General features: G+C 37.5%; 1 protein-coding gene across 4 annotated transcripts; it reads right to left on the bottom strand.

The window, feature by feature from the left end:
* Window positions 1-1,505: 1,505 nt before the first annotated feature.
* On the bottom strand, window positions 1,506-20,137 carry LOC121414392 (3-oxoacyl-[acyl-carrier-protein] reductase FabG-like). 4 transcript variants are annotated; one of them, XM_041607552.1, is made up of 9 exons: window positions 20,063-20,137; window positions 13,939-14,072; window positions 11,562-11,654; window positions 10,124-10,209; window positions 7,423-7,516; window positions 5,708-5,777; window positions 5,076-5,112; window positions 4,200-4,263; window positions 1,506-3,213 (listed from the first exon to the last, which is right to left on the bottom strand). In XM_041607552.1, exons 1-9 carry the CDS (start codon window positions 20,115-20,117, stop codon window positions 3,055-3,057), a joined length of 792 nt encoding a protein of 263 aa, XP_041463486.1. In that variant the 5' UTR covers window positions 20,118-20,137; the 3' UTR covers window positions 1,506-3,054. The 4 variants fall into 4 exon arrangements, with proteins under 4 accessions (XP_041463486.1, XP_041463487.1, XP_041463485.1 ...); XM_041607553.1 differs by lacking the exon at window positions 20,063-20,137 and adding an exon at window positions 15,025-15,117; XM_041607551.1 differs by lacking the exon at window positions 20,063-20,137 and adding an exon at window positions 14,951-15,050.
* Between the last annotated feature and the right edge of the window lie 1,219 nt (window positions 20,138-21,356).

Below are 21,356 nucleotides of genomic sequence, written 5' to 3'. Positions count from 1 at the left end.
TGGGCTGTCAGGTTCGGAGAAAAAAGAAAAAGGGAAGTAAAAAAAAGGATTCCAGAGGGTATCGTTGCATGGTGACGCATTGTTTGTCCACCTACGCAACTACAACAGTACATACGATGCCCAGGCCCATGCCTAGACCTGTAGGTAGGTTTAGCTCCTACCAAATGGCCTGGTTTAACTTTATCAAAAGACACCGTGTTTTCGATCACTCAAGGGTGAGGCATATTCATGTATGTAGCCTGCACTTTGATAAATCGCAGTATGATCAGACACAGCTCAAAATGTTTGAACTGGGACTTCGTAAATTGCCTCCGAAGCTGCTGGCAAATGCCATACCCCACATCTACAACCCTCCTCCTGCTGACCCTGCCAGTGGCAGTGGACATGGGTACCGTGGGCATGGCACCCTTCTACCTCCTAAAGTTAGATCTAGCACTTCAATTCTAGAGAATTCTCGACATAATACAGGAAGATGCTTCTTCGCCATGAAATTGAAGGAGTTAATGAGAACTGCCTAGCCCAAGACGAGACAAACATTCTTCATGTTTCTAGTAAGTGCAACAACAAGAGCTGCCAATGAATGAAATGATAGTGACATGCTCTTAATGGGGAAGTATGACCCGACTTTAAGGAACCCACTTGAGACAGATCATGATTACGCAGATATATCCAACGTCTCTACTCTTTCTGACTATAAGAACTGTGTGATAGCATATATTGCTGGATATGTTGTAAAGATGTCAAAAAAACATCTTTCTTGCGAAGAATGCATTTGCTGCATTAACTACAGGAGAGGGCATGGCAAGAAGCTTGCTCGAAAAGAAAAATGGAGGTGGTTTGGTCAGACCTTCTCTTGACGTTGTAAAAGTATGTGAAACAGAGAAGTGCTTTCAGAGGTTACTGAATTTTACAAGAGGAGACCTTCCTCAGGTGTCTGGACCTATTAATGCCATTTCATCTGCTGTTCTAGGAAGGTTCCATGACATTCGCTCAGGCGACAATTGCTCAGATGGAAAAGATGCACATTACGCGAAACATAAAACCTAACCTCCAGAACTAAATAAACCCTAATCTTTATCTTTACATTACTCTGAACCGAAAACTCTATTACAATCCTAACTCTAACCCTATCCCTTCTGAGATACTAAGACCGGAGCAATTGTCGCAGGAGCAAATGTCGTGTCACCTCTAGGAGAGGTCAAGTGCCATGTCAACTTCAACACCCTGTCTGACCATATGTTTGATTGGGAAGCTGGCAATAATCATATCTATGTTCTTATCAAGCATATTGCTCTATCTTACTTCAAGATAAGAATGCATCTTCTTACTAGAAGGAAAAATGAGAAGCTGCGTGGACCTGGGCCTGTTGTACGAAAACAATTATCTAAATCAATATTGTTCAAACACCGGTGAATCTCACAAGGAGAATGTGACAGTGGAGTTTTAAGACGGCATTCACATTACTTTAATAAAGACATAGATTGAGCTTTTACCTTTCAATTTTGAAGGACTCTTTATTTGTGTATTCCACTTATTCCTCTGGTTGCTTGCTTACAAACATTTATGCCTCCTTTTTTAGTAGCAATCAGGTAAAAAAAAATCACCACCATTTACCACAGTTGTGACGATGGGTTCAAATCCCACTGCAATGCTACATGTAGCTTCCTTCCGGCAAAGCATTTATACACATTTACCACTCCCCACCCAGGTGAAGTGAATGGGGTACCAAGAGGTTAGACTTTTCCTTGAAATGCTGGCTGGGTGGCTAGGGGCTTAAGGCCTCTCCAACTTCTAAAATAAAAGTGTACAAAAAATAATTCATGATTAGCCCCAACCCCCACTATCAAAACTTATCTACAGCCACTGTTAATACAGTGACTAATCATGCTACAGCTGTGGTAATTATGCAGCACTTACAAACATTTACATGAAGTGCTATCATAAATATTGAATACAATGATAACATTCATCATATGATGCATATAAAAAACCCAAATTTTGCTTTGTCTTTGGAAGAAAAAAAAGAAGAGTTATTTTCCAACTGTCAAATATAGACCGTTTTCGACTCTGGCTTCAATTTCACTTCACGAGTTCATCCAAAGGGGTATTTCACAAAGAATTTAGTTACACCAACATCTAAAACTTCCCCTTTGGCAACACATTGACAATAGCTTGCACTTATGGAACTTAGTACTCAAAACAGTGCACCATAAACAGTGTGCGCAATTACATTTACATATCATGATCATTATTCAATGAATAAACAATGAATGAATGATACAAAAATGTCTATAGAGCTTTCATCTCGGGCACGTATGTTCGTTGCCATCTACTGGTAGGGCAGCTCAAGTAATACATGATGGCACATGTACCTTTATATCATGAATTGATCAATCAGTATAATCACATAGAAATAATCCTTGTTTGGCACATATCACAAAGGCTACCTACCATCTACTAGCAAGATGGTTCTAGTAATGAATTATTCAATTTATTTCATATCTCTCAAATAATGACACCTATTCTATCAAAATCATGAATTGAGCAATCATAATGACATAAACACTATCCACATTTTTGGCACATATCATGTCTGCTGCCATCTACTGGCAAGACCGTTCCAGAAATGAATGAATGACACATGATTTTCTATTAATATCATCGATTTATCATTCATAATCACATAGTATAACTTATCTTGAGCAAATAACATCTGCCGCCATCTACCGGCAAGATGGCTCCAGTAATGACTGAAGACACATGTTACACATACATCTTTATATCATGAATGAATTAATCATGACAGTGGATGGCATGAGAGGAAGACGGAAACGGAAGACCAAAGGTTACATGAAAAGATCCCGCGAAAGATATGGTGAAGAAGGAAAGCAGTAAGGTAGGTCTGAACGAGGAGGATGCTCAAGACGGAAAGTAGTGGAAAGAGAGAGTGCCGTCATGGATTTAGAGTCAATAACCCTTCATAAAGGGGGAAAAGCTGACTGATTTGAATGATGAATGGACATGGATCATTACAACCACGTAAAGATGTAACTCTTATCTTGGGCACATAGCATGTCTGCCGCCATCTACTGGCAAGGTGGCTCCAGTGATGAATGACGATGCATCCGATGCTAGGAAGGCAATACTCTCCGCAATCTCACTGGCTTCTCCTGGGCGGCCGAGGGCGTGCGTCATCTTACTCCTCTCCAAGAACTGCAATCAAAGAAAAAAAATATGTTTTCAATTCATCGGACCAGTTGTGAGGTACCGACTATTTATCGTTTTCACAAAATTCATGTTTTTAAAGCAAATTCGAACCAGTAGCCTTGTAGTATAGCAACACCTCAAATCTGACCAGGTTCATATAGCATAAGCAATTTTGTGAGCAGCATAGTCTTGTACTCTAGGTCCACTTGAATGATAACACACAAATTCACTACCAACTACATTTATATTGCAATAGTCATGTTACCAAGTAGCAAAACAAGTCCCTTTCCTTTTTAAACATTTATTTATTTTCTCCATACAAATATTACATACACTATTCTAAGTTTATATATCATTAATAGTTATCTTAGAATAGTATATTTCAATTCTCACATTTCATCCACGACACACTATTGTTGAAGCTGCTTAGCACTGTCATTACTGCTTAAAGGTATTAACTTTGTGAGCAGCTGATTTTAAAAATTCTCAAACCAAGATGAAACATGTGTACCAGTGCATGTATTAGAACTAATAAACCCTGAAAACAACCATTATTGAGAATGAAAAGCTAAAATTACAAGGCAAACCCTGATTTTGTAAATAGGCGTCGTATAGACACCTAAATAGTACACATAAGTGCATGGGATAAAATGAAGATGGTATTTCCAGTCACTTTATATTTCAATTCTTGAAGCACTAAATAATTATTTTCAAACGCAAATTTTTCTGGGCTTCATTTTTGTAACATATCACAGACACAGGTGACAAGTGTGACCTAGCTCAGATTTTTTAAAAAGTCAAACCAATCACTTTAAAAGACACTGCAACAACTAATCATGCCTTGGAGTGATACACAAACCAGGCTAACTTTGTTGATAGGAAGCAACAGAAAGTTTGATCTGCAAGATTTATTGCAATAAAATATCTGTCACAATATAAAGACATCTCTATTTCACTGCATTTTTTGTGCACTATCATAGTTTTCAACTTACATTTGCATAAGCTTCATCGCTAAGGCCCCCTCTCTTCTGCAGTTCAGTTATTGTTACTCCAGGGCTATAGAAATCAAAAGGAAACAAATACCTACATGTATTACCCCTGAAATACAAATTCACTTTTTAAACATGGACATGCATGTTAATCTATTTTGTTTTATGGTTTATTATAATTCATGCTATTTCCATTAAAAACAAAGCCCCCCTTCTGCAGCTCAGTTATTGTTACTCCAGAAACAGAAACTAGCACTATTTGTAAACAAAATATGTAAACAAATTTTTGGCATTACAAATTATAATTTCCTCCTATTTATATAAGCCTCTTTATTTACTGTCTATTGTACACAGTGGACTGCATTTGTATATAAATGCATCAGAAAGAAGAGGATCGAGGGTATTTGAATTCCAGTTCAACGTGACAATAGCCATGAACCAGAATAGCCTGGAGGTTAAGTCACTGCCCGGAAAGCAGTAGATGGCAGGTTCGAATCCCACTGGTTCCAATTTTTTTTACTTATGATTTTCATTACAGATCGAGCATGCAATCTTAAAGTTACACGAGTAATGCTGAAAAGTTTACAAATTATTTGTCATTATAGTACCTGCGTTTTACAAATGGAACATATTATTATTATATAAACCTTTTACTACATGTTCATCCATAACATAGACAACCAAATACAAGATGTCATGATTTTTTTTAGCATGTACATCAAAAAGACAAGCAACTAGAAGAGGTTAATTTGTCAAGTTTTGGCTCATTATTTCTTTCTTCTTCCAGAAGCAAGTGCTGCTTCAAAATTTTACATGAATAACTGTCGGGATTATGACAGGGAAAAATAATCCCTGATTATAGTTTACAGAAATGCTTACTTGACAGAATTCACCCTCACTCCCTTGGGGGCCAGATCTGTAAAATAAAAGAAAAAAAACATTCCATTGCAGATCAATATTAAGTCAAAATTTCAAAGAAAGAGCTCAACCTGATGATCAGTTGAATTCAATAGAAGCAGAAAAAAGTTAATCTCTTCAGAGTGTGTATGACTGCATATATGCACGTTTGTAAACTTCACACAAGCCAGATTTAAGGTGGGTAAGAGGCTGACTTAGATTTAAGCACTATACCATGCCAAAAAATACATTTAAATACCAAAGACATTGAGGGATTTTCCTATAAATCACAATACTGACAAAAATAATTAAAATTCTGGCCTAAGTATCAAATTGAATACCAGGGGGATGTTTCAAAAAGATTTAAGCATGACTTAAGTCGCACTTAAATGCTGACATGTACATGATATGCAAAGCGCTATCTTATTGATATATACCCATTAGTGCGCGTCCTCATGACATGATCTGACCAATGCGGTCAAGCCTTTCATACCGTACGCAACTTGGTATTGAAGTGCGACTATATTAAAGTCATAATTAAATCTTTGTGAAACCCCCCCAGCACAGATAACTGAATTGCACTGTATATCACACAAGCCTTGAGTGTAACTCACCTAGTGCAGCACATCTTGTAAATTGATCCAAAGCGGCCTTTGACATGCAGTAACTCAAAACTCCTGCAAACTAAAAATAATAAAACAAATAATTACCCGATCAATCTTGAATGAAGATTTTCCAATGATTAAAATCATTTGAAAAAGGAGGAATGTAAGGAAAACTCTTTAATGGTCTTTTTGACTTCCCAGTGCGCTTTAATTTCTGAAATCATTTTCTTCTTCTCTTCCTCCCTCTTGCTTTTTTCTGTTGCTCTTGTTCTTCTCTCCTTCATCGTTTCCTTATTGGTCTTCCTAGGCTTTCTACTAGTCTTCAGGCGCAGACGTTGGTATTCCCCATTCACATAGTGCATAATGCAGAGGCTGATTTAGGCCGTGTTTATGCTTCCACTTTTCAGGCCAGAATCAGCGTTTCCAAACGTGATTAGTCCAAAACACGGTTGCGTCCATGCTTACTTTCATTTAAACGCTGTTTCAAAATGCCGATCGTAAACTCACAAAAAGGTGCGTTTGTAAACGTCGTTTGACCAGAATCAGGCTTTCTGAGGAAGTATAAACAGAACCACGATCGTAAACGTGTTTAAATGACGTCATTTGGCACATGCTTCCGGTGAGATGAAAATCCGCGGGCAAATACAGTCGTATTACTCCATGTTATCTCCACGTAATAACAACAATCGGAAAAAAAACTTTCGAAAAAAGGCGCGCCCAATTTGACCTCGCTTTACGATGCGAAGCCAGCTTGAGATCATGATTTGCTCTGAAAAGCATAAACAGCACTCCCAGAACCACGTTTACGATCGGCGTTTTGAATCAACGTTTGAAATCGCTGATTCTGTCCTCGCAATGGAAGCATAAACACACCCTTAGTGAAGCTAGATTCACTATGTGCTGTGGCTGGCTCTACTATAAAGGACAGAATCTTTGGAGTCTAGTCTTCACTCTAGACCCATTATGGTTGAAGTGTCAAATATGGGTCTGTGCGTTCAGACTAGCTTTCTGCTTCTCCATCTTCCTCCCTCATGTTGTTTTGTCGTTCTGTTTCTCCTTCTTTGTCTTCTTTGGCTTTCTTCTCCTTCCTCTCCTCCCTATCTCCCCTCCTCCATTTCCGTATCTCCCCCCTCTTCTTCCTTCTTCTTTTTCCTTCTTCTCTCTTCTTCCTTCTTCCTTCTTCTTTCTTCTTCTCTCTTCTTCCTTCTTCTCTCTTCTTCTCTCTTCTTCCTTCTTCCTTCTTCTTCCTTCTTCTTCTCTCTTCTTCTTCTCTTCCTTCTTCTTCTTTCTTCTTCTTTCTTCTTCCTTCTTCTCTCTTCTTCTCTCTTCTTCCTTCTTCTTCCTTCTTCTTTCTTCTTCTCTCTTCTTCCTTCTTCTTCCTTCTTCTTCTCTCTTCTTCCTTCTTCTTTCTTCTTCCTTCTTCTTCTCTCTTCTTCCTTCTTCTCTCTTCTTCCTTCTTCTTCCTTCTTCTCTCTTCTTCTCTCTTCTTCCTTCTTCTTCCTTCTTCTTCCTTCTTCTCTCTTCTTTTTCCTTCTTCGTTCTTTTTCCTTCTTCTTCCTTATTCTTATTTCTTCTTCCTTCTTCTTTCTTCTTCTCCCTTGTACTTTTTTATATCATTATTCTTTAATGCTTTCAAACATAGAATTGCCACTTGAATAATATCATCACCATTATTAACATTGTTCCAGGTAGGTTGGTGAAATAGATAAATGACAGGTACTCACTGCTCGTATCCCATTCACACTGGATACATTTACTATGTTTCCTCTGGTGTCAATGAGGTGAGGCACTGCTAATGATGTTAGATGGAACACGGACCTAGATAATTAATCATAATTTAAAAATATGTACTTCAGACATATGTGTGGAGGCGCTGTGGCTCAGTGGAATAGTCTTTGGATTGATTTCAGCACTATAATCATAAATGAAAAAAAATAGAATATATATATTTTGGCTCCCTGGAATAGTATTTGGATTGATAATTGTATGGTATGCAAGGAAAAAAAATCTTAAAGGGATGCTCTTGCTGAAGATATTTATATCTCACTAAATAGAGTAAAATTCAGAGCAAAATGCTGAAAATTTTATCAAAATCAGATAATAAATAACAGTTATTGAATTTTAAAGATTTGCATTATTCAGGTGAAACAGTTCTGGGCATGTCTTCATGAATATTCATTAAGTTGGCCGATGTCATATCCCCACTTGTTCTTTTGTATTTTATCATATGAAATTATGTTTATTCAAAAATTTTCTACTAAGAACTTAACAATTGAACTGACAACTAATTGCATTAGTAATTTCTTGCTGCAACTTCTTTCTTCATAATGGAGACACATCATTTACACATTTATGAAAAAATTAAACTATGATTTCATGTATTAACATGAGAAAAAGGAAAATGGGGATGCGACATCATCAGCCCATGAAATAAATATTCATGAAGACATGCCTAGAACTGTTTCACCGGAATAATGCAAATCTTTAAAACTCAATAACTTCTCATTTGTTATCCAATTTTGATCAAATTGTCAGCATTTTGCTCGGTGAATTTTACTCTAAGATATAAATATCTTCAGCCCAGAGCATCCCTTGAAGACCCTGGATGAAGGTAAACAATCCCTTTAAATGCAGTTAAGAAGAGATTGCAGTGGCTGGCTTGTCTTTTCTCATATTGTCAAAATGTAACTTCTTTTCATTTATATTATTATTTTTGTGATTTATGCTTATTACTTTTGCTGTTAAAGCTTTGATATTTCATGTAATTTTTAACATTGATATACAAAGAAGTTAAATTTATATAGTGCATTCCATTAATATTTCAATGCACTTTACAACAATATGATAACTTAATCTCAGTTTAACAAAATACACAAAAATATTATGAAATGTATACATTAAAATATAACCATGATAATAAGAAGGCTACACAACAAAAACAAATATTTAATTATATTGGATTGCTCAGAATGGAATACCAGAAATATTCCAAGAGTTCAGGAAAATATTCCACAAATCGCAGATGATGGAATATTGGCCCTGACGAGTGGAATATTTCTGGTATTTCATGAAATAAAGCAAACTAATATAAATATTATCTACCCCACCCCCCCCCAAAAAAAGACGGAGCGATTTGAAAGAATGAATCGTGGATCAATATCACATTATGCCATCATCATTTATTGGATAAATTTTGGTTGTCGACATGCAACTTGCATGTAACTCATTATGACGTCATCACGCATAATTGTGCTCTATGCTGCGCATTACATTACATTCATTATTGTACGTGTTGTACACTTCATGCATTCGCGCATTCCCGTTAAACTGTTGTATATGCTCTCATATTCAATAGCAAATTTTTTTACAGGAGCCTATGGGATATTTGGCGGATTTTGGTCCTTTTTAGGGATATGCTCTGATACTGCACAGGCAATTGATGCAGACCAATAATGTTTTTAATGCATCGCTAGAACACTCTATATAGACGATAATAACATTTACCACATAATATTAATAGAACTAGGGAATTAATCATATACATGTACATGTAAATAGCAGACTTTCATTTTTGAGGAGCGCGATCGCGCCGGTGGTCCTACCGTGCTCCTAAAAAAAAATAAGGAGAGCAAAAAATCACGCTCCTAAAAAAAATAAGAACAAAAAATCGCGCTCCTAAAAAAAAAATGCTAAAATTTCACATTTTACATCTTTAAATCCATGAAATGGCCTTCTATTTTCCATAATTCCTTGAAATTACTTTGATTTAGTTGAAAACTATCAGAAAATGAAGAATATTCATCTATTTCCCGACTCTGATTTTAATTTAAATTCAGTAAATATTGCAGTCCCATGTAGTCCCATATGTAGATTTTCATGGCAACACCATGGAAGTCTACATGTGGGACTACAATATTTATCGAGGTAAGTTCAAATCAGAGTCGCTAAAGAGGTGAATGTTCTTCATTTTTCTGATAGTTTTCAACTAAATCAAAGTAATTTCAAGGAATTATGGAAAAAAGAAGACCATGTCATGGAAATAAAGATGTAAAATGTGAAATTTTAGCCATTTAATTTTTTTTTTTAGCAGGAACGCGTGCAACATCTTGTAAACGTATTGACCCAGGCCTAGTTTCACTAGATTAATTATTAATTGCTAAAACAGCTATTGCATGTATACAATGTTCAGAAAAATCTACAATTTATCATACATGTATTGTAATGAATTGATTGAGCTCCTCACGGAGAGCGATTCTGAGGAGCTCAATCGAGCTCCTCAAAAAAATTAAGGAGAGCGATTCATTGAGCTCCACAAAATTATAAACGTGAAGGTCTGAAATAGCCTACTAATGATACTGTGATTATGTTCATGATGATAAAACCAATAAAGCACATAATTAAAAAAAAGGTAAGAAGAGATCATACCTAACATTAACATCCATCATAGTGTCGTAATTCTCCATAGTACTGTTCTCAATAGATCCTAGAGATATAATCCCAGCATTGTTGACCTGAATAAATAAAGATAGCTCAGTGAGTAGTGTTACTAGGCGGTGCTGCATCATCCCGAGTTTGCCAATCTCAAAATTTTAGCCCGATAGGCCCTCTTCGCGATTCATCTCAAGATTCAAGAAACCCCGTCTCCACCATCGCAAGAAGAGCGATTCTTGCTCGAGTGAGGCATCAATGCATTATGGTCTGACGCCTATATAAATAATCCTGAGTGCGTCTCCACCTCCGAATTAGTGCAATAATTCGTAAAATAGCGTGCTATTTTGCAAATAAACTAGGTGACTTGGGATTGCAATCTTGAGATTAATCCTACGAACTAGCTCGATAATTGCGACTCCATTGCAAATAATCTCGAGATTGTTCAGATCGGGATAATTTGCCGGATCAGAAATAGCGCGCTAATTTGAAAACTCGGGAAGGTGCAGACGGCCCTACTCTGCCACTCCAAACCCACAATAATATCTTTCACATTTGCTCTACGTTGGGCGTATGGCGAGTCAAAAACAGCACTTTTAAAGGGGAAGTTCACCCTGACAAAAAGTTTATTGTAAAAATAGCAGAAAAAATAATAAAAAATATTGACGAAGGTTTGAGAAAAATTCATCAAATAATAAAAAAAGTAATTATAATTTCAATTATTTGATTTGTGACGTCATATGCGAGCAGCATTCCTACATAGCGAATGGTAAAAAATCAACGAAATGTCATTTTCTCAGAAAATTAAAAATGGTTTTCACTGTACCTATTGTATATCAATAGACAAATCATTTCACACCCGATCATGAATAGAAAACATAATTAAATCATCAGGAACCATAAAAAATTGAAATTCATGATTTTATATTACATAACACATGAAGCAGCTGCTTGTTTATGACGTCACAAATCCAAAAGTTTGAACTCCAATAACTTTCTTATTCTTTAACGGATTTTCCTCAAACCTTCACCAATATTTTTTACTATTTTTTCTGCTATTTTTACAACAAAGTTTTCTTCAGGGTGAACTCCTCCTTTAACATTTCACAGCTTACTATAGGTGGTTTGAATAAAAATGAATGAACAGCTGATTTCATATCCTAAGCTTTAAAATGATATAAAAATCCAATGAATTGCCAGCTCTAATGTTGTGCCTATTATTTTTCCCCATTTGCCTTATATCTAAATATGCCCTATAGCTAGAAAATGGCCTTCCCCTACAAATATAAAAGAATAAGGCCTGAATATCCAATCACAAGTGAATTTTCATCGGTATGCTTATTTGATTTTTCTTCATTGATTTGAATACATACATAAGGTGTTGTATGGGATAATTTGTAATTTTTAAAGTTACAATCTGAAAATAATCTCTCACCAAAATATCCAGCTTTCCATACTTCTCCACCGTCCGCTCAACAAGGTTTTCTCTGTATGAACTATCTCTCAGCTCTCCGACAACCAGAAGAGGCTATTAGAATAATCAAGACGTCAACAAAAATTAATTAATTAATCATATGAATAGGACACGATGGATTTTTTAACAGGAAATTTTGATAAATATGCCTCTACCATGGGTCCTGTTTCATATTTAAGAATCGTTAAAATTATGAAAAATACAATGTTTCTATAACAAATTTACTTTCAGCCAATTAAATGGAAGGATTTTATTAGCTGTTATATGAATTACTTCATTTTACTGAAAATTGCAAAAAACAATGATTAGAGAATTTAATCTAAATAAAACTACAACATGAAATACAATTCTCAGTGCCACGGGCTACCATTGGAAAAAATGTACATGTAGCTCCAAATCAGAAATAAATTCAATCTAACATTTTTTTTAAAATCATCATCATCGTGTCATTCTATGGGACACAAAATCAGTCGAGAATATCATATGACCCCTCCACTAAAATTGGGAAAATATGGCAAAGAATTCAAGCATCATATTATTATCTGATAATGATAATTTAGCAAGGAAAAGATGGGCACATATACCCCATCACCATCATCATCTGCTATATTCTTGAAAGGGCTCTGGAGCCTTTCTCTGTCAAGATATTTAATGAAAGCCATACCCAACCCAATGGAAGCGATTATTTACACTGTAGTCAGAAAAAAATAAATATGCTGTACTCCAGAGTCTAGACTTGTTGCAAAGACTTGCAATATTACTTTATAATGTAACCACTTTGTAATGTTGTAACCCGTTCCCATTGCGGTACGGGTTAACCTGCCGGTATGCCGGGCCGAGTTCATTCTCAAACCCGCAGACCATCATATGAAAAAAAGGGAGAAGTAACGACGCATAATAAAAACATTTACTATGAAAATTGAGTTATGATCATGTGCTTCTTACGTGGCGGATTCTTTTGGAGACGTAGATATTTCCTTTAAAAAAATGCCGGTGAATTTTTGTCTTGTGAACAGTGAACAGGACTGAGACAGTTTGACATAATACATCGAGTTGCTCTTTCAAAGGAGCGCCAGTGCAGCACAGTAAAAATCAATCGCATTATCGAATGAAATACAAAAACAGAAGGAAATAATATGGAGATACACAAGAAAAAATTGACTGTATCATTATCCAGGTACTTATTTCAATTTTGATTACTTTATAGACAAGGTCCCATAGAATTGAATATTGTAATTATGATTGTTGTGAGTCGCCGTGTCGACCGACCTGGACTGAAAAACAACATTGCCGATCTTTGCTGGGCAGCCTGGGATAGCTAGCGCGTGCCAAGCTGCAGCTCCGATCCGAGGCATTAATTGTGTAATGCTTTCAATTTAGAGATCAGAGGACACATTTCGTGGTACAAAGTCACAAAAAAAAACATCAACCAATCAAGGAGACAAAAATAGTCAACCTGCCCGAAACATCGAATCTCTCTACTGCTTCTACTCATCATCTCTATCTACTCGCCGACTCAAGCCAGCATCTCCTCATCCATCCTACTACTCAAGCTGTTTTTTTCAATCCATCAATCTCTTCTGGTTTACAGTCCTTAATTTCAGGACTACATTCAAGAAAGATTACTGTACTCTCAAAACTCAACTTTCTCGCCTCTCCATTTCCTTTTTCTTCTTCTATCCACTGTTACTATATATCTCTCATGTTGTACCGTAAACCACTCATCCATTGAACAAGGTTATGATATAACCTTGTTCTCACTTAGTTATATCTCCATGTGTGGCAAAATAAGGGTGGCAATGTTTGGCTTATTTTCTCTTTTTCTTTGGGGCAAATGCTTGATTTTTTTTTGCACTGACAATTTCCATTACACCTATTATTCATACAACTTGACTCTTATTTAAATTTGATTCTTTAAATCATTTTTTTCTTAATTAAAAATAGAGATCAAAAAATGAAAATTTTCTTGCCATATTACTTTCCACCAATAGAGGGCGTACAAAAAATATGCCCCAAATTCAAGTTTTTGAGCGCTCTGGTGAATACAAAAATTATTCCCAAGTTACTAATGAAAAATAAATTGCAACTGTATGGAAATAAGTAATTTTGGTCACAATTGATATTTTATTGATTTTTTAAAGTTTGTGCTCTGTACAACATTGGCATACCATAGTCCTACCTGTAGATTCCCCACAGGCAGGGTGGTAGCAGTGAACAAGTGCCGTAAACCACATCAGCGATGCCATCATGCAAACCTTCAAACAACATCCAAGGCATATAATGTCACTTCAATTATATTTGTTCATTGGACATGAAAATGAAATGAGAAAAATATTACCTCCTCATCTCCTGTCTGCATGCACGCATCTCTCGTCCTCTTCAAGTTATCCTCCTTTCGACCGGCAAGGACTAGCTTTGATCCCAGCCGAGAAAACAGGATGCTCGTAGCTGCCCCTATTCCTGAGCTGGCTCCTATAATTGTATACAAAGAGAAAAGAAGAATGACCTCTTTGACCTTGTAGGGATATGAAACACAGGTGCGAGCATAACGCCTGAATGAAAGAAAGTTATGTAAAATACTAACAGGTGCAAGCATAATGTTCAGGCATAGACCCTGAAGTGAATGAAAATTATAAATGTAAAAATACTTACATGTACAGGCACAAGCATAACTCTTGAGCATACAGCGTGAATGAGTGAAAGAAAGTTATGTACAATACAGATCAGCCTGTATTGTCTGCCTGCACAAGGCCAGGTGTGGAAATGAATAGGAAAAACTTTTGGTTGGTTTTTAGGCTGAGTCCTGGAAAGGACCCTTGATATTGAAGAGATTCAACCAACAACGACGGCTATGTACGTTAATTTCTTTTCAGTTACTTACTTACTTACTTCCAGGATACTGCCCAACTCCCCTAAAAGGGGTCAAACGGGCAGGGTTAGGGTGCGCTGATGGTCGTTACGCGGAGGTGAGAGGCGATGCTTAGTATTAATTTTGGTTTAGGTACTTCTGGATTGTTACTTTGAATTTGTCTTTGTCGAGAATTGATTTGATTGAGTTTGGCAAGTTGTTCCAGTCAACAACAGAACGTGGTATAAAAGAAAACTTATAGCAGTTTTTGTTAGTTGCAATCGGAATAAAGCTATTTGTGGTTGAGGTATTACGCAGGTTCCTTTGGGCCGGGCGCAGGGTGGATCGCAGCGGCACGGCGAGCTGGCCCGACAATGCCTGCTGGAAGATTGACATTCGGTTTGCTTTCCGTCTCTGTTGGAGAGACTCTATTTTGAGTGTCTTCTTCATATCACCAGGAAAACAGCCTCTGCCACCCCTCTGTATAATTAGCACTACATACCAGTAATCACAATGTACTGTAGGCCTGTGCTATAGCTGTATAGCTCCAACCATCCACAAAAAACATCATCGCACCAACTGATCATGAAATATCAGTCTTCTAAAGTTCTTCTGACTTCAGAGAGTGAGAGCAGCTGAGACCAGCAAGCAGTCTCTACTTTCCAGAATGCAGTCTGACTCCTCTTCCTAAAGAATGACTAGCTGGATCTACACAGTCCAAGACAAAGGGAATCACTCACCCACCAACACCTTTACAAATCATCCCTATAGGGTGTTAGCACATTGAGCATTAGAGGTACCCCCAAAAGGTGGGGGAAAGCAAGGTCATTGTCTGCATAGGATGGGGTCTTACTTTGATCTGCCCGATACCCAGATACAATTCCTATAAAACAGAACTACCTGATACAAAATACACATGAATACATTATGACATAATTACATCTTACAACAATATGTAACACAGTTGACATACATGTACCCTGCAACTTGGCAGTTCGCTCTTCAACCTTGTAGTTGTGCGCATTATGTGAACCTGGAGTTAATTAAAAACTGAACTGAGATAAGAAGGAGATGAGAATAAAGTGATTTACATTTTCTATCCCCACATGTTATTTTGTGCCCATTTCCTTCAACCTCATGACCCCAAAATTGTCACTCCTATATCCATGCTAAGACCAAGTTGGAAGTTAATCCACGAAATACTTCTTCAGTTATAGAGAGAACAAAGGGCAGATTGATGAAGAGAAGAAAGGGAAGACCCAAAACCCTCTCTGGCACACATCCTTTGAAAATGCAATTAAAATCACAATGGAGAGCTGAGAGGCTTTTGTCAAAAGTTGGTGGACTGGGACAGCAGATCAACTGAAGATTTGCACTGGACAAACAACTGCAAATATGTCATTGTCCAGAGTCAAGCGATTCGCATGCTGTCCCAGTCCACCACCTTTTGACAAAACCTCTCACTCTCACTCTCAGCTCACCATTGTGATTTGAGGGTTTCCCAGTACTAAATGTGAAAAGTCTGGAACATCATAGTCAGCGGAGGCATAATAAACTGAAATTTAATGGTAGAGATGATCAACAACTTGACATTATCAACGAGGAATCCAACCCAACTAATTTTTTTTTTTTAAGTAAAAATAAAAATCTCAAGTGCATAGGTGAAAGTTTGAATATCGGAAAAACTATTTAAGAAAGTTATGAATCTTTAAAAGCTGAAAGAAAAATTGGTAATCACTATAACCATGAAGAATTCAAATTGGCCACAATGGTGAAGTTGTGGTGATGCAAGGCAAGGACTTTTCTTTGATTTACTCTAATACATGGAAATTACTAAAATATCTTCTTTTTAAAAAAAATTTACTTCAAATTATATTTTTCTTTCATGAGGACATAAACATTACTACCTTGGTTATAATATTCTTATTACTGCCCCAGGGAAAGAAGCACTTAGGAGAAAACTACAAATCCCTGAAAATTAAAGGACAAGTCCCCCAACAAAAAGTTGATTTTAATAAAAGAGGAAAATCCAACAAGCATAACACTGAAAATTTCATCAAAATCAGATGTAAAATAAGAGTTATGACATTATAAAGTTTTGCTTAATTTCACTAAACAGTTATATGCACATCCTGGCTGGTATGCAAATGAGGAGACTATGACATCATCCACTCACTATTTCTTTTGTATGTTATTACATGAAATATTCAAATTGCTGCCATTGCTGCTCTAAATATTGACCAAATTTCATGTTTTTGGTATCTTTGTAAAGAAGAATTATTCTTTCAGGTCATGTGTTTGGATTTTTAAAAGGATGTTGTAATATAGGGACAACTTTTTATCTAAAACATGAAACAAAATAATTTTTTCATGCAACAAATGTTGTTTTCACACTAAACATGTAATTTCTGTTTGAGCACAAATGATTTTTAGATCATGATAAAGCTGAAGATCGAAGCTTTAATATCATATGATTTTTACAAGATGTATTTTAGATGGGTCAGCCAGCTTTTCATAGGTCAAGTACATTTAGCAGCTGAAAAACAAGAATACTGTGCTCTGATTGGTCATAAAAACCACACACCCACGCAAATTCCAATGTTCCCCACACTGGGCCTCTGCAAGGTCACACTCAACATGTGGTAATCTCTTCAAATTAGCCGCGCCTGTTGTTCTGAAAACATTATTCAGCCAATCAGAACTCTGGATTTTATGTTACTCAGAAATTTCAGAAATCTCGTCTTGCTTCTTGATGGAAAAAGCTGGCTGCTGACCCATCTAAAAGATGCCACACATCAAGAGTGACATCGTATTGAGAGTAGAGTTTGAGCTTTCTGATGATATAAATAATGTTGGTGCCTTCAGGTAAAAAATACACTTATTTATCAAAAAAATTCATTCAAAAGAAATGACCAATATAAAAGAGTAACATTTACTCTTGCCCATGGTACAAAAATAATCAATATTACTCAAAGAGAAAGTGGTTAAATTCTTTGAGAAAGAAAGTCTCACAATTCACGAGATTTTGCAGGGACATGAATTCAGCCACAAGAGGACTTGGATAAATCTTGCTCATTTGCTCATTTAACACAGGGGCTTGCCAACTGACTGGGTCGACATCATCTCCTCACCTTCTAAATTGTCATCATCATCAATTACATGATCACTTTCCTCCTCATTTCGGGCCCCAATCAATCTTCTTCATCATTATTATCTGATCATTTTGTCAACATCATCACATCATTATTGATTGTCTTTACCATCACTTTAAAGTCCTTATCATGACATCAATCATTCTCTTTCATTCACTCTGTCTCTAAGTCTAACATATGATGTTACTCAAAGATAAAATCAATTATCACCCTTATCTGACATCTGAGCTGGTCATTTTCAAAACCGTATTGCCCTAGATTCATAAATATCGGGAAGGGATAGGTATATTATTTGTATTTTCCTCGGTCTCAATGCGCATATTTACTTTGCATGCAGAGACGACGCAAAATATACCTTTGTATTTTCCCTGGTCTCACATCCGGGCATTTGAGGATGCGTATAAAGAGATACGCTTCATAGGATCTGCGCGCCAACATTATACGTCATTATAAAGACATCACTGGATCCAAGCGCTTGCAAGTACGTCATAATGGTAAAGTGCAGAGCCTAGCCCTAGACCCTTATATTAACAAGACACAATATAACTATTTTAAAAAGAAATATCACCATTATCACGATTTTTGCTCTAGATATCTGATTTGGATGATAATAAAAATATTGACTGGCTCTTCTTTCGGGGAACATAAAATATATTGCCCTTAAAAGACCCATATTGCCCTCGTCTAAAGACTCGGGCCAATATGATTCTTTTGCTGGCAATATATTTGATTTTCCCCTCAAGGCCTGTCAATATTATGCTTTCATTGAATAAAAACATATATTTTATCTTATTTTTTGAGTAATGTTAGACTTAACTAAGAGACAGAGTAAATGAATTTCTAAATCTCAATTCCATGACATCAATTTGATAAAGCAGAGCCAGATCAACATCTCTACATGTAGATCTAACTGTTAATCAATTCAGCAACACACCAACAAACACTAAACAGGAAGTGCACTCAAAGACAAGATACATGCCCCCCACTGAAAAAAAAGGCAGATACTGGTACTGTAGATCTAAAGAAATAAAAAAAATAATAAATTTAGGCTTTAAAGTTGAATGAAGGTCATGTTTGTGGACTTCAAACTTCATATGGGCTACGCAAGACTTTAATTGGCATTGGCAAAATAAGTAAATTACAATTACAAAACAGTTCACCATTCAGTGCATGTAGCCTGGAGGCGTTTGGGGAGTAAAAGTCATCTAGTACTCTACGTAGGCTTACTCCCCACTGACGCCTGGGATGCCAAGCTATATTCACCCTCGTACGGGTACAAAACCTGAAACTTTCGCCCCCGAGATTTCTACTTTCCCTCTAAACGATCTAGCCCTAAAACATGTACATGGGGTTCAACTTCATTTCCAACATTTCTGCGATATTGATTTCATTTTTAAAGAAGAATTCATTAATAAACCAAGAAAAATGTTATGAAAAGATGGGATTAGCTTTCGGCCGTGTTTACGTCGCCATCTAGATTTCGTTGTCTTCCGCTTGGCGACAGCACGCAAATCGCGCGATCAGGGGGCGAAAGTTTCAGGTTTTGTACCCGTACGTGGGTGAATGTAGCTTGGCATCCCTAGACCAAAAGCTTCGGTCTCTGTTATGTTGGTTGTTCAGCTGAACTCCATTGGCTTCACTCACCAAATACACAGAGACCGAAGTTCTAGCGCGATCTGTACAGGGGACTCAATGGCCATAATATGTTTATGTACTTAAGATCAGATAAAACGGGGAAGTGAATTTGCGCAACAGCCGAGGTAAGTCACTGTTTTTGTTCCTTTTAACTTGATTTTTCTCCGTTTTGGGGCAATCAAGGCAAGAGCCTTTATTAATTTGCATTTTGGTTGCGTTAAATTTCAAAAATTTTAATTTTATTCATTAAAGACAAAAATTGAAGAGCCCCTACGCCGGGGGATTTTGCATTGAAAGTCCCCTAATGGTGGCTGCACGATAGCGAGCCGTCTGTGTACGAGGAGAAATATTTTTAAAAATTCAAAAAATGTTAAAAAACTCCTCGAAACAGACGGCTGCCAGCTGTCTAGGCGTCCCAGCATGCCCAGGCGTCAGTGGGGAGTAAGCCTACGTAGAGTAAATGACTTTTACTCCCTAGGCTAAGTGCACGTACACGTACACGGACAAAAACAACAGTCTGCGCACATGACGTGAGATTGAGAGCCTGCTGCTGCCCGGCCTGGGTAATACAAACGTCTGCCTTGCCACGCTTGCCGTGCCGTGCAGAACGGCCGTCGGGAGGAGTCATACGAGAAGCCCGAACTGAACGGAGAGCGACACATCGATTCACGACAGGCAATAATAACTCAATTCAATAAGACTTGTAGTTGTACCATTTCCTGACCTAACTTTGAAGCTCAAAATCCGGTCTTTTATCACTCCGAATAATTACTTAAATTGCAGCTGTGCATTACAGGGTTCAAATTAGGCGAATTATTGGTGCATACCTGTGATGATAGCAACTTTACCCGCAAGAGAAGAAGACGCCATGGATGCTGCCATTTTGGATTGCTGAAAATTGCCTAAACAAACCACGCCCCGGCCGGCCTGGCCACGCCCAGTCGAGTGATGGACGACTTGTAATAATGGGAAAACACGTCATGCTATTTTTTTTTTCATTTTGGAGGTTTCGTTTTGTTTTAACTCCACTCGCTCACAGCCTTTCAGAAAATGCCCCCATTATCACCATGGCCCCTCAATTTTGTTAACGAATTGTACGCTTGCATGGTGCCTCGACTAAAAATAATTAAATGAGTCGAGGGACCTAGTTAGGAAAAGGAAAATCACTCATTCTTTTCAGTAGGGGCCCAAGTAGGGGTTAACGAAATAACTGACTCGGGGCAAATTTTTCGGAGGAAAATTTTGAAACCCCCCCCAAAAAAAAGGTTTTCAATTTCAAAAGAGGGGGCACACCTCTGTTTTAATGTTTTTTTTAATACAGACCCCCTGGATCCGCCAGTGGATTGGCAGGGCACCACTTACTGCATCGATCATTATGATGATGGGCTGCTTATTTAAAGAATAGTTTACTCCGGGAGTTTACTATCATAAGACCTACTCCCGAGGCCCGCCCCCCCCAAAAAAAAAGTGGAGGTGACGGCTGGCCAGACCCTGCCCCCCCCCCCTCCCCTAAACGGGCCCGCACCTTCCATTTTAGTTTACAGTGCAAACGGTTTAAACCCTTCTCTTGAGGAAAGTGGTCAAAATGCAAAAATCCTCGAATGCAGGGATTTTGGCAAATGGCAGCGCACCATGCCCCCCAGCGGATGCAATCATCGCCACTTGAATCTCGCATTATTTTTCTGCGATGTTTCCCAAAAGAAAACTTCGATCATGTTCATCTTTTCTTTTCGCTCTGCTTTATTGTTCCTCTCAGGCTTTCTTTTTTTTCCTGAGAAGCATATATATTCCAGGAGCGGATCCAGGATTTTCCAACAGGGGGCAAATGTTTCGGAGGAAAATTTGACAAACGGAAAAAAGGGATTTTCAACCAAAAATTAAGGATATTTCGTACCCGACAAATTTTTAGGGGCAAAAAAGGGACTTCATTTTTAAAAGAGGGGGCACACTTCGGTTGGGGCGTGCGCCTGGGCGTTGTGGCGTGCGCCTGTAATCCAAGCTGTGGGGAAGTTACAAATTGATGCAGAGGTTCGAGGTTCGAGCCCTGGTCACGTCTTTCGGATGGTGACGTTAAAGGTCGGTCCCAGACGTAAATAATCATATCTGATTGATACACGTCTG

Source organism: Lytechinus variegatus, chromosome 4 (genome assembly GCF_018143015.1).
Source record: "Lytechinus variegatus isolate NC3 chromosome 4, Lvar_3.0, whole genome shotgun sequence".
Classification (NCBI taxonomy): domain Eukaryota; kingdom Metazoa; phylum Echinodermata; class Echinoidea; order Temnopleuroida; family Toxopneustidae; genus Lytechinus; species Lytechinus variegatus.
Note: the sequence above shows the minus strand (reverse complement) of the source record. Positions and strands in the feature narration are given on the sequence as shown.

What these genes read in the sequence shown, in the direction of transcription:
- LOC121414392 (XM_041607551.1), bottom strand. Translation starts at nt 15,035, where the DNA reads ATGATCAGTTGGTGCGATGATGTTTTTTGTGGATGGTTGGAGCTATAC. An exon ending in GTGTGAATGGGATACGAGCA is followed by an intron (nt 5,778 to 7,422) that starts GTGAGTACCTGT and finishes TATTATTTTTAG; the next exon opens with TTTGCAGGAGTTTTGAGTTA. An exon ending in GCGATGAAGCTTATGCAAAT is followed by an intron (nt 3,214 to 4,199) that starts GTAAGTTGAAAA and finishes CTTTGATTGCAG; the next exon opens with TTCTTGGAGAGGAGTAAGAT.